The sequence below is a fragment of the Synchytrium microbalum genome, assembly GCF_006535985.1.
Source record: "Synchytrium microbalum strain JEL517 chromosome Unknown SmJEL517_scf0028, whole genome shotgun sequence".
NCBI classification, from domain to species: Eukaryota; Fungi; Chytridiomycota; class Chytridiomycetes; order Synchytriales; family Synchytriaceae; genus Synchytrium; species Synchytrium microbalum.
In genome coordinates this window covers 284,331-296,988 of record NW_022158377.1, presented here as the reverse complement: position 1 = coordinate 296,988, position 12,658 = coordinate 284,331, and the positions used below count along the sequence as shown (strand labels likewise).

The window sequence follows — 12,658 nt, the reverse complement described above, 5'->3', positions numbered from 1 at the left end:
CAGCCCCATTGTAATATAAAGAGCGTCTGTTTTGCATTTACACACTAGCTGTAATCTCACATAACTTTGTATCTTCTTTTGGCAACCATCATAAATCAAACTTGCACAAAAACAACTCTCAACATGCAAATATTTCAGCACGAGATGTAGTCATACCAATATATTTATAATAGGAGGTATTATTTTTACGCAAGATGGATATGTATATGTAAACAGCCATTTCTCCTTCCTTCCCATCCACAACTACATGAGGAGACAATCCTTCTCCTTATCCCCTTTCACAGTACCATGTTTACTATTTCCAGTACCAGAAGTAGAGGGCATAGGCATAGCTGCAGCAGCACTATTAGCTGCCTCCATCAATTGTTTAGCTTTAGCACCTCCAGCAGTACCACTTCTCTTCAAATTAGGTATACTGGTAGACTTTTCATTTTGTGGTAGTGATCCTCGTCTTGGTTTGGTATTCAATGACTCCTGAGACTTGGCCCGTGAAGTTAGTGAAGGTGGTGGAGGTATTTTTTCTGATTGATGTTGTGGTGGTTTGATGATGGTCTTGTTGCCATTGTTGTTTTTGTTTCCATCATTTACATAATCGACTTTTAATGAGGTTGCACTCTTTGATTTGCTTCTAGTCAATGAGAGTAGTGGTGGTATAGACGGCCTTGTTGCTGCTTCTGTTGGCAATGGTGGTACTGGCGGAGCTTTACCAGATGATGCATTTACAATTACCGATTCAAATGCTTCTGGCAATTGTCCACGTTGTTTACTTGATGGTGTTATGGGCATGGGTGGAGGTACTCCTCCATTTGTTGAAGCAGCAGCCAACAACATGGCCATTTCAAGTCCAGCACGTACAGTACCCAATTCTTTGGGCAAGTTTGTAGCACTGTCTGGTGTAAGCTGCAACTCGGCATCATTCTTCAAAAGACCAGAATTGATTTTGAACGTACTACCCTTCGATGGAATTGGGGGTACTGATCCTGTCATTACAGCAACACCTTCTTTACGAACAGTTCCTGATCGAGCTGCTGGTGATGCAGTAAATATAGGTGGTGCACTATTATTTAATGAAGGTGACAAAGGCCCATTCAATGAATTGGTTGACCCCATTCGTGAATGTTTTCCGTCAGTCGAGGATGGACCAACGTCAGGGCTCATTGGCGATAATTTGCCTGGAGATCCCGATGATGATGATGGTGATGGCGGTACTATAGGTTTCACAGCGCCTATTATATGTTTTTGTGTAATCAATGTAATAGGTTTCGTAGCCTCGCTACTACCTGGTGCAATGGTTGATTCGTTCCTTGGTGTTGTATTTATAGAGGGGGTTTGCGGAGTGGAAGATTGCACTGATGTTGCTCGTGTAGATGGAATAGTTGGCACTGGTGGCATCAACTCTACAGTATTCCCTCCGTCATCGGTTGAAGCGGTTGAATCATCGTCTTTATGGATAGCCAATGATGATCGGTGTCGCGGTTTATGATCATTACTATGAAGAGATCGAGCCATCTGATCTATAGCCAATCGTTCAGGTGATACCACTGCTGGGCTAATGCTACCATTATTGCCATTCAATACAGGTGCTGTCATTGATGGTGGTGCAATCACGCTAGACAATCGTTTACTTGCACCCGGCATATGCAAATCAGAGGACGAATTACGGTCTACGGGACTAGCTTGATAAGATTTCACAATATCAGGCGAAGAATCGTTTTGTGATGTAGGAGTGGTTGGCACACTAGACGTCCGTACAGTAGCTGATAGTTGTCGTGCTGCTGACAATGGCACAAGATTACTACTCGTCCTCTTGTCAACGACTGGTGAGAATTCTGATTGAGATCCTTTGGGAGGTTGTGGGTGGTGGAATATTTCAACGTGGACTGGATTCATGGACCCTTGTCGAGATATGGCTGGCGAAGCAGTTTGCGAATTGACTACAGACGAGGGATTCGAGCCTATTCCTCTCTCACCCTAAGACGATAGAGGGCAGAATTCTTTTGTCAGACTTGATAGTTAAATCGCAAGTGCAGGAACATCAATAGAAACCTTGACATTCTTCCTGATCCAATCATGTTGCAATAATTCTGTAGCATCCGCTCGTTTTGTGGTATCCTTTTGAAAACATCTCGTCAAAAATGCTCTCATGTCCTAAAAAAAGTATACGCAAAAGTTAAGAAACTAGATCTTTGCTGCGAGTGTAGTCAAGGTAGAATACGAGCTACATACATTTGATATTCCTTCTGGAAGAGGTGGGCCATCATCTAGCGATTGCGCAAAACAAGAATTAAAGATAATCTACAAACAGCAGAGTTGCTCACATCGTGCACTCTTTCTCTACACACAGATTCGTACCTTCCACAATCCTAAACAAGGTCGTCATTGGATTCAAATCCCAATATGGTGGTCTGCCAGTCAGCATCTCAATAATCGTACAGCCCATCGACCATATATCTGATTTAGTAGAAGCTCCATTCAATTCAATCACTTCAGGAGCCATCCAATTTGGTGTTCCAACTTCATGAGAGAAAGAATGAGATGAGACTTTAAGTTAGCCAAAAAAAGAGGATGACCTCGCCTTAGGCAAGAAAGAGGATCACCTCGCCAAATGCTGCCAAACTTACCAACAGCTTTCGTATCCTTATCTAATACGTTCAGTTGCTTGGACACTCCAAAATCAGATAATTTGGTTTCTCCATTTTTCGTTGTAAGGATGTTTGCGCACTATGTATATCATGTCAAGTCTTTCAGTTTCAGTTCCGCAAAGAAAAACGTCCGAGAAGTACTGTACATACCTTCAAGTCACAATGCACAACTCCCTTTCCATGAAGATATTCCAATCCTTCCAACATCTTGAGCACGTAATTCACACACAACTTTTCAGGCATCTTTCCAAACTGTTTGAGAATGCTTGATAATGATCCTGCTTCCACAAATCTGTCATGTTAAGAGCCATTAGGTTTGTTCAGTTCTTGGTACAAAAGAAGGGCAGAGCTAGAAGCAACATACTCTAGCACGATGTTCAGAGTGTTGATATCACACAAGAAACCTTCATAATGAACGATATTTGGATGTGATAAAGATTTCAGAAGCTCTACTTCCTTCTACAAAAACGAACAAACCGAAATGTCAACAAACGAAGACTCATGCCTTACAATGCTTTCAACGAATACCATGAGATCAGTAACACCATCTTGATCTTGATCCATTAGTGGAATTCTCTTGACTGCCACCACTTGGCCTAGAAACCAAAGAATTTATCGGCTGATCGCAAAAAATTACATATGAAATCCGATAATGAACTTGCCAGTCTCCATATTGAGAGCTCTAAGTGGATGTAAACATATAGTCAGGTCGCTGATTCAAACAAACAAAGGCAAGAGATCCTCTCCAGAACTCACTTGTACACAGCACCGAATTGTCCACGTCCTATACAACTTCCCAATTGCTAACAAAAGTACGTCAGCCGATTTATTTCGCTCCATCGAAACACACCAACACAACATTCATCACATACATATTGAATAATCGTTTCACCATCATTCAACGTCAACACCTCATTCACGGCAGGAGCAGTTGAGGGCGACATAATACCACTACCATTCTTCCCAGTTGATCCATGTGGTGTTGGATTCTTTGAATTTCTACCTGATCCGTTCCCATTAGGAGCAACTAACAAGGACTCCCTCATTGGAAGAATAGTCGACGGTGGTGTAATATTCGGTGGAAGCCCTATTATAGTACTTGGACTGGACTTGCTAGATGACGTGCTGCCAGTCGATGCGTTCGTATTATATTGTTGTTGCTGCTGTCCTCCCTGCTGTGACGATATCTTGCGTATATGTTTAGGCGTACTACTACTCATATTCCCATTCATAGTCGTTGGTGGTGATTGTCGTGGTGAAGCGGTTGCATTTACATTGCCAGCGTTAAACATGGATCGTATTTGCGGTGGAGAGTTTGGTGGATGCGACGGTGCAGGTGGTTCAATAATCACATCTTCGTCACGGGTTTGAGGGAGCGGTTGACGGACTGTATATCCAGCTGCTACTCGTGCTAGACATAGGATTGTGACGTGAACTCGATGAATGTCCTTTCCTTCGAATAGGTCTATAGTTTGGAAGAGGTCTGTGGATTTGAGACCGAATCCTTTGGCTGCTTCCAGAAAATTTGATATGTTTTCCATCTAACAAGTGTGTGATTTAGTAGTGCGGAGGATTACGACATCGTCACATATTCTGCTACACCAGCACATTCATACCTGAAGAAAGGGCAAAGGCCGTTTACTAATCCTCGGAATAGTACCAGGCCTCAACTTGTTGATCAATCGACATAATATAACACCATCTTTCAGAGCAGTATACAAGTCTTCAGACGGTAATTTCTCATCAAGAGTCATCTCTATAAACTCGGCTACTGACAGCTGATTTAATTGTGTCTGTGGTTACAAGCAGGATTAAAAAGTACAATGAGTTGATAACCAAATGCATGTCATGAATAACAGAGACATCTTCACTCCGTCAAACCCCAAATAAACATGATCTCTCACATACCGCAGACTCTTTAAACAGCGACACCAAACCAGCAGTGCTAGTACCACTAGGTCGCCTCTCAGCGACTGCTTTATTCTCCATTGTGTTCTATTCGGGGCCTGGAATATGATGACTCGAGTTCTCTCTAAATCCAATCTAATGTTCCCTATTCTCGTCTAAATCCTGGGCTTGAAGTTTGATGATGCCCGAATGATGCTTGAATGGTGATGATGGCTAAAACCAAGACGTAATGAGGTTTAGGAAGACACGGAGATCGAGGATTTTGATAGATATAATAGATCCTTGAGCTCTACAGCTTAGATCCTCCTTGTTCGTATATGTTTGAGCCAGTTCACCACATAGCTACCAGAAAAGCAAGTTTTAGCTTTACGGTGGATCAAGCCCATTGGAATGCACAATTGAGCTAGGTATCAAAATAAAAATATTAAATCGAGACTCACGATTCACTTAGTGGTTGCTCGCTCCTTCACTTCCTTGTCCGCATTCAAAATTCGGAAAGCGCAACCTCCACCAGCTTGAACCAGAAGGGTCGAACAGAACTTTGCAGCTTGGAAATTCAAACTGCACGAGTTTAAGCGGACTGATCATTTTCTCGCTTCTCGCATACAGACAACGTTTTAAATTCGTTTTACCAGAGCGTTTTAATAGAGAAAGGCTGCAAACTTCTATCAACAATCATATGATGAGCCCCTCCTAACATATCTTCCACCCATTCAAGTCAATTTTCACAAAATATAGAAGCTTTCGTTATTTGTTTTGTTGTTATATGGTAGAGGGTGCGAGTAAAAAACGAAAGAGAGACAAATCCACATTTGCATCGACTAAAAGGAATATAGAGTATTTTTTCTGATTTTTTGTGTTATTTTTCCTTGTTGACTTTTATAGTTGAAATTGTTTGGGGGCTGTCATATGGCGTCACTAAAAGTTTATTTTGCCTCTTCAGCGTCATCTGCTTTTGTCTCGGCATCCTTGTCACCTTCTAACAATACGGATAAAGAGGGATATGTGTTAATGATAGCGATGGATGTGTCTTAGTAATGGTGACGCGTCCGTCCATCTGTAGCGTATTACACTACGAGATTTTTTTTTGGTTTCCACAACGCGTCTTCATCTGCATTTCCACACTCATGATCATCATCTTCATCATGCATGTATATTACGCACCATCTTGGAGATCTGATGTCCAAAGTGTCAGGTTGTCCCTGAGCAGCTGCATGATCAACGTTGAATCCTTGTATGATTCTTCGCTGAGAGTGTCGAGTTCAGCAATGGCATCATCAAACGCCTGCTTGGCCAAATGGCAAGCCCGATCAGGTGAATTCAAGATCTCATAGTAGAAGACCGAGAAGTTGAGTGCCAGACCCAGACGGATGGGGTGAGTGGGTGCCAACTCAGTCTGTGCAATATCGGTTGCGGCTTTGTAGGCATCGTGAGCATGAGAAGCAGCTTCCTTTCGTTTATCACCAATAGCAAATTCAGCAAGGTAACGGTGGTAGTCTCCCTTCCTGTTGTGATTTTGATGATGCATGTGAGTGTTTGCATTGCGGCTGTTTAGCATATGAATCTCAAGCAATGAGAGACTTTGACGGATTGAAAGGTTAAACACCCATGATCATGCACATCGTACAAGTGTATACACCACAGTCCTAGTCAGGTCTTTTTCGCTGCATGATCTGGCATGCACAATCGTCTGAACAATCACATTCAACAACACATAACACATCAAACCCATCATACAGATCAACCCATCAAAATCCACACTCACATCTTGTAATAAAAGACCTTAGATTCACCAGCCTCAGCAGCGGGAATCAGATGGTCATCCAAAACATTCAAAATGTCTTGGCAAACATCCGTGAGTTCCTTTTCAATCTTTTGGCGATAATCCTTGATCTTCTTCACTTGGCCATCATTTCCTTTTGTTTCTTCCTTTTGTTCAATCGATGATACAATTCTCCAGGATGCACGACGAGCTCCAATGACATTCTTGTATGCAACGGATAACAGGTTGCGTTCTTCTACAGTTAATTCAAGACCGAGCTAATGAGGGGAATGATGATGGGGTGTGAGTTGATGTGTCAATTGTCAAGATAAGATCTTGTGATGTTGTTGCGCAATGCATGTCCATATGTTGGGCATGTGAAATATTTAGACTATGTGAGATTCGATTGTTTACCTTGGCGACTTCCTATTATGCGCAAAAATGGGAACAACGGGAAAGATACGAGTCAATCATCCGACGTGCTGTCGTTGCATGCATGCTAACTCTCAAGTCGATACCTTCATGTATGCCACCATTTCTAAATAAAAATCGAGATACCCAATCAGAATATATTCATTCAACACGATTCAATCCATTCGTCACCACGCAAAACAAGAACTCACCGTCATATCGTTCGGCTTGTTCGGCCAATTTGGCCATGTAGACTTGGTCTTCTCGACCAGCAGCTAATAAAATGATGAATAGCAATTAATACCAGATATAATGATCATCATATTGCCCCGTTCATTTGGCAGTGATTGCATCTCTCGCATTTCCCTCTTTTTCGTTGACACACAAGCGAAGACTCCGTGTACCGCACTTCCAACACCACCCCAACGAATCGACGAAATGCCTGTCTTAATTAGCGATTTAATAGTTTTATAACAGGCCTCCCATCGAGCATCCACTCCTCTCGCATTTGCCTCCCGTTTTCACACAACAAAAAATGAATTTTGATGATGATGGGTTGGCAAAAGGAGGCACAAGCATATGAAAGGATACATGGTAATCAATAATGTATCATTTGGATATGATTTGCTTCGTCGTCTGTAATCATTTGCTTATAGGTACTCTTGCGTTATCACAGTGACCCGGGTGGGTGAAAAATTGGTCTCCGTTTTATGTTAAATGTTGCGAGCATAACAACTGGCGTCCTTTCGTATAGAAACTGGCATAGGCGACTGCCTCATGACAATCTAAATAAGCACTATTAATGACGGGCCCTCTCAAGCTTACCTTTGTCGGCCATTTCAGATATTTTGCTTTAACTACTGTTATAATGGGTTGTTGAAAGTTTCAAGTCGCAAAGTGGCGTTGCGTGTGGTTTAATCAAGGAACGTGAAAGCAACCAATGTTTGTCAACGCTGATAAGATCAACCCGTACTAGTTCCTCCTCACAACGTACATAAAACACGCGTTAAAATCATGCTCTAATGCAAATATATTGTACACATATCATTGTTGACCAAGTTGAGAAAGGAAGGATTTCCCACTCAACAATTCAGTAGATCCATACATCACTCGCCTCTTCACTCCTCCATATCCAATGCCACGTGATGCCCATTCAACCAAATTCTGATACTCGAGATAATTTCCTCCTCCAACCACAAACACTATTGCTTCACTGAATCCCATCATTCGACTTTGTAACCCCTTGTTTCCACCACGTGAGCTACCGGTATTGGTATTGCGAGGTGACTTGGGATCTAGGTATAGATAGTCGTCGGTATCCGACGGTGATCCTTCCATAAGTGATTCAACAGTCCGAGTCACAAAGATGTCTTTGCGAATCGGTAGGAGATTCTTCACTCCTGATATAAGTGTATCGAAACTTCCTGTTCCTGCTAACTCTTTCGTAAACTAAAGTGAGGTAAATGCATTGTGGGACTTAGTACCAGTAGGATTTACCTCACAAGTGACCGTCATCATGTAACAACAGAGCGAAAAAATTGCATATAAATCTGAAGGACGACTTTAAACTTGAAATGTCAAAAACTTGACATGTCATCGCACATACCCGATTCCCAATAGATGTAAAGTTGGCGATCAAATCATTCGTCACTGATTGTCCAACTCCTGAATTACTACTAGCTACTGCTGCGGCAGCAGTCATCTTTTGCACTGACTTGATCCTAAACAGAAAAAAAAAGATCAAAAGTTGTACGCATGCCATCAACACTCCATCGAAACAAACACACCACAAAAACTCACTTCTTGATATAATTCAAAGCAACCAAATCAGCACCAGCCTCAGTCAACGCAACCTCATATTCACTCAAATCAGACCCCGATACATCTTCAACACTAAGATACCAAACAAGAAAGAATCGTAACTTGTCAGTCACGTCCTTCTTGACATCTTTAATCAATTCCAGGATTTGGGCTTTAGTCTGTCGTGTTATTGTCTCTTCCATTTCAAAAAATGTATCAAGAGATCGCTCTTGAATGGATTTCAATAGTGCGGTTGCGAGATTCATGTGCATGTCAATGATTCGTTTGCGCTCTGTCAGTTCTGGGAGTGCGGATATGGCATCTTTTAATCCTTTGGCACCGAATGCACTATAGTCGAGATAATTGAGAAGTGATTTAGAGTGCGTTACTATGGACCAAAAAAACTCTGTCTATCCACGATAATAGATGCTCACTTGGGATCTAACTCTTCTAATGATGAGACACCCCCTGATTTGGTGATTTCATCTACGTCCTTTTTATATCGATTGATTTCACCATCGACATCCTCTGCAATACAATGGCAAAACAAGATGTCAACAAGTGTCCAAGAAAAGACGTCTTTAAACGAATGTTTACCTGCGACTTTCGGAAACGGTGTGCCAGCATTTTTCTTCCAGAAAAAGTCTATTGGGTCTATATCAAACACTTTTTTGACTTTGCGTCCATTCTCATCCATCTAACGGAAGTAGAGTTTTAAATTGGGCAAAAGAGAAACACGGAACAACGAAGTATTCGAACTCACAACAGCCACGACTCTATTCAGCTTCATCTCCAAGATATCATGCACCAATGTCGAATACGTCCACGTATGTTGTAGCATGGTTGTCAAATCCATATTCCGATCAAGTAATATCAATACTATAAAAGGTAGAAACGAAAAAAAGATAGGTCAGGGCCACATTATGCCTTGCAAGCTGTGCCAACAAACTCGGATCTTTACCTGGTCTGATAGCACCAGCTTCACCACTAAACAAGCTATTCCGACTATTATTCACAGAATCTCTAAACTTTTCATCTAATTTAGCAGCAATCATTCCAGCAGCGTTTCCACTCGGTGCACGAATCACTGGCATGACACCTAAAGTGACGAATACGGAAAAGAGGGACGATGCTATTCGATCTGATAGTGTTTCTATGAGCGAGTCTGGAGATGTTGGGCTGTGGAGTTTGGCATATGTGTCTGGGAGGTTGAGGGTGAATAGATCTGGGCTCAGACATATATAGTTGAGATATTGGTCATACACCTAAGAGAGTGAAAACATGATCAGCAAATATATCCAGGGCTCTGAACAGATTTATTTTGGCTAATTCTGACATGCATGGACAAGCAGGCTGCCCAGCGTTTCTGCGTGAACGCAAAACTGGCCCAAGTACAGCTGATGCTATGAATATCTCTACGACACACTCATGTGTGCTTTCCACGCTAAAACCAAGGCTTACCTGAGCAATCTGATTAGCCAAGCCACCAGAGACAACAGCACTAGCAAGCTGTTCCAACAAGAATCTGGGCACGACAGTAGCAAAGTTGATGTAGTAGGAATCATACAACTTTTTCGATATATCCTCAGTCAGTTTCTTGATTGATTCGACTGTAGGCTGTATAAAGTAGACCGCAGCCACATCAGGTATTGGATCTCGAGAAGAGTTGAGTGACCTATGTGTATATGATACATGTCAGGTCTTGATACGTGTTTGAGTCAAGGGACACAAAACAAGCCACAGTTCCAACAGCTCCAACAATCAAATCAACAGTCGATAGCACTTGCATGTGAACAGTGACTCCATATTCACGTAGTTCATTGACTTTGAGAAGAGGAGAGATGATTTCTTGACAGGGAGTATCGTATATGAGGACCTTCCATACTAGGTCGCTTGCCAGTAAGAGTGATTTCTCAGTTGGAAGAGGTGCATTCAGATTCAACATGGTCAAGATGGCATCTGGACAGTTTGAACCGTGTCGAATGTTAGTTTAAAGAGTTTGCGAGGACAAGCGACTAACAACATTACAAGGACGAGACCATACGATCAAGATCGTATTTGTGCATACCTTTCTGCGCCTTCCGCAGTGACTTATTTCCTGACATTTTGGTATGTTTTGTTGGTGAAAGTGAACGTTTCTAAAAGATTGGTTTTGGACGAGTATCGAAGAGACCTTACCAGTAAGGAAAGAAGTACGTGTATTATTGAATTTCAGCATTTCAGCAGTTTGGTCACTTGAAATCGCGTCAAAAGCTTCGGCGTCTTCGTGCACGTACCATAAAGCCTCGATTCTTGCTCGTTTTTGCCTCTCGATCGATGGACGTGCATTTCGCGTCAATCGCGTCTCCTCATATGTCAATCTACATTTTGAGCGTACAGAGCGCTAGTTTTATCCTCGAAGGCTATAAGACTGCCTTACAAACCGAACCTCTTCATCTTCAAACCCCCCCAAAAAATCGGCTCTTTCTGTGCATTCGCCAACGAAAGGACAAATCATGACGGTAAGTATATGCATCAGCGTCATATTATAATTGCTATGCACTTTTGCTCATTGCTAGCCCCTCTCTTTCTTATAGAGCGTTCCCATAAACCCAAAACCATTCCTGACTGGGCTCACTGGCAAACCCATCCTCGTCAAATTGAAATGGGGCCAGGAATATAAAGGCTATCTCATGTCTGTAGACGGCTATATGAACATTCAGGTATCATCTGGGTTGCTACGCTCGTCGTATTTGTCGACATCAATTATTGGAGCTCAAGAAAATGTGAATTGTTATATAGACTGTGGCTTACAGCTAACGCCATTCTTTGCTCTTTACAGCTTGCAAACACTGAAGAATTCGTGGATGGAGCTTCAACTGGCGTGTTGGGCGAAGTCCTCATAAGGTAAAAGCAAATGCTTCAACTATTGTCTGCTGCAGCAAGCTTACGTATACTCAACGACTGTAGGTGCAATAATGTCCTGTATATTAAACAGATAGATGAAGAAGGAATGGATACTGGTCGAGGTTGATCATGATGCTGATATCGAGGCTCGTTTTGCATTCTTTTGGGCTTGCCTTCATAAGCAGAATCTGGTGGTTAGCATTGTTGCCCGTAAACGCTGTGTATGTATAGTTCGTATAGAAAATAACAAATATTCAAAAACAACACAAGACTCTGGAGTAAAGCGCCTGCTCAGAAAGATTTATCACAACGTGCAATAGCTCAAATTGTAGCCTTTCAGATTGTCCAAGATTTCCATTTATTTAATATATAAATCCTGTGTCCCAAAATGACATTGGAGAGCCCAGGAGCGAATCGATAGAGATCATTTGTGTTATGTAAAAAGCACGCCAAGTTCCAAAAAATAAATTATCCCAACCAGCACCAAAGCAAAAAGCAAAATTTCATATACCATGCACAGCAGGATTCGGCTTCCGAATGAGCCACTCATCCTTCTCCATTCCACAGACGATCTTGCGCAATGTTGCCATAATGTCCATATGTGCTTCTAATCAATGTCAAAGTTGGGAGATATGTAAAATCAGATTCCATTTGTAATGAATGATAGTAATGGTAATATAACCTACTCGAAGCAGTATCCTGCACATTTTTGTGTCTCAGCATCTCTTTCTCGCCGCGAGCCTTGAAATCGTATGAGCTCACGTCTATGTAGATACAAAAGAGGCAAGTTAGATCTTGTATTGCTGCATATATATATCAAAACGAATCATCAACATCTCCTCCAGCTCATAATTGCTGCCAACAAGTCAAATCACAACAACTAACTTGGAAGTGTAATCTCGTTGATGAGGACAGCTCCTCGTGCCGGCGACACAGTTGGAGTGTTTCGTGGAGAATTATTCCTTGTTACTGGTGTAGATTGCATCGACGCTCCAAGATTCGAGGCAAACATCTAAGGTGTAGCGTTGTGTCAGATCACGAACAGTTGTTGTGGCAAGATTTGAACATTGACGAATGTATGAGCATAGGACAAAGAGATATGCATTAAAATGAATTCAATTTACCTCGTGAGTCACCTCTACTGAGACAGTAGTTTGACTGGGTCTGTGGCGAGACATACTTGACAAAGTTTTTGGGCGTGATTTTCGCCAGCCAGGCGCAATATTCAACGAACGACGCTTGTCCTTCC

At 42.0% G+C, this 12,658-nt stretch overlaps 5 protein-coding genes across 5 annotated transcripts; 1 reads left to right on the top strand and 4 right to left on the bottom strand.

Annotated features, from left to right (window-relative positions):
- Window positions 1-243: 243 nt before the first annotated feature.
- Window positions 244-3,206, bottom strand: SmJEL517_g04340 (uncharacterized protein; the record flags this gene model as incomplete). Its single annotated transcript, XM_031170268.1, has 8 exons — window positions 244-1,971; window positions 2,047-2,148; window positions 2,227-2,261; window positions 2,353-2,514; window positions 2,622-2,721; window positions 2,793-2,934; window positions 3,007-3,101; window positions 3,171-3,206. 8 exons carry the CDS (start codon window positions 3,204-3,206, stop codon window positions 244-246), a joined length of 2,400 nt encoding a protein of 799 aa, XP_031023778.1.
- A 69-nt stretch (window positions 3,207-3,275) lies between these two features.
- Window positions 3,276-4,631, bottom strand: SmJEL517_g04339 (uncharacterized protein; the record flags this gene model as incomplete). The annotated part of the gene is made up of 5 exons (XM_031170267.1): window positions 3,276-3,324; window positions 3,399-3,445; window positions 3,515-4,183; window positions 4,259-4,435; window positions 4,551-4,631. The coding sequence occupies 5 exons, from the start codon at window positions 4,629-4,631 to the stop codon at window positions 3,276-3,278; spliced, it is 1,023 nt and encodes a 340-aa protein (XP_031023776.1).
- An 845-nt stretch (window positions 4,632-5,476) lies between these two features.
- On the bottom strand, window positions 5,477-6,972 carry SmJEL517_g04338 (uncharacterized protein; the record flags this gene model as incomplete). Its single annotated transcript, XM_031170266.1, has 6 exons — window positions 5,477-5,529; window positions 5,715-6,055; window positions 6,316-6,590; window positions 6,727-6,738; window positions 6,831-6,850; window positions 6,936-6,972. 6 exons carry the CDS (start codon window positions 6,970-6,972, stop codon window positions 5,477-5,479), a joined length of 738 nt encoding a protein of 245 aa, XP_031023777.1.
- A 795-nt stretch (window positions 6,973-7,767) lies between these two features.
- SmJEL517_g04337 (uncharacterized protein) lies at window positions 7,768-10,628 on the bottom strand (the record flags this gene model as incomplete). Its single annotated transcript, XM_031170265.1, has 10 exons — window positions 7,768-8,172; window positions 8,330-8,444; window positions 8,524-8,871; window positions 8,958-9,051; window positions 9,121-9,220; window positions 9,287-9,402; window positions 9,485-9,788; window positions 9,985-10,198; window positions 10,233-10,482; window positions 10,592-10,628. The coding sequence occupies 10 exons, from the start codon at window positions 10,626-10,628 to the stop codon at window positions 7,768-7,770; spliced, it is 1,983 nt and encodes a 660-aa protein (XP_031023820.1).
- A 390-nt stretch (window positions 10,629-11,018) lies between these two features.
- Window positions 11,019-11,536, top strand: SmJEL517_g04336 (uncharacterized protein; the record flags this gene model as incomplete). Its single annotated transcript, XM_031170264.1, has 4 exons — window positions 11,019-11,024; window positions 11,100-11,288; window positions 11,345-11,409; window positions 11,473-11,536. 4 exons carry the CDS (start codon window positions 11,019-11,021, stop codon window positions 11,534-11,536), a joined length of 324 nt encoding a protein of 107 aa, XP_031023821.1.
- Between the last annotated feature and the right edge of the window lie 1,122 nt (window positions 11,537-12,658).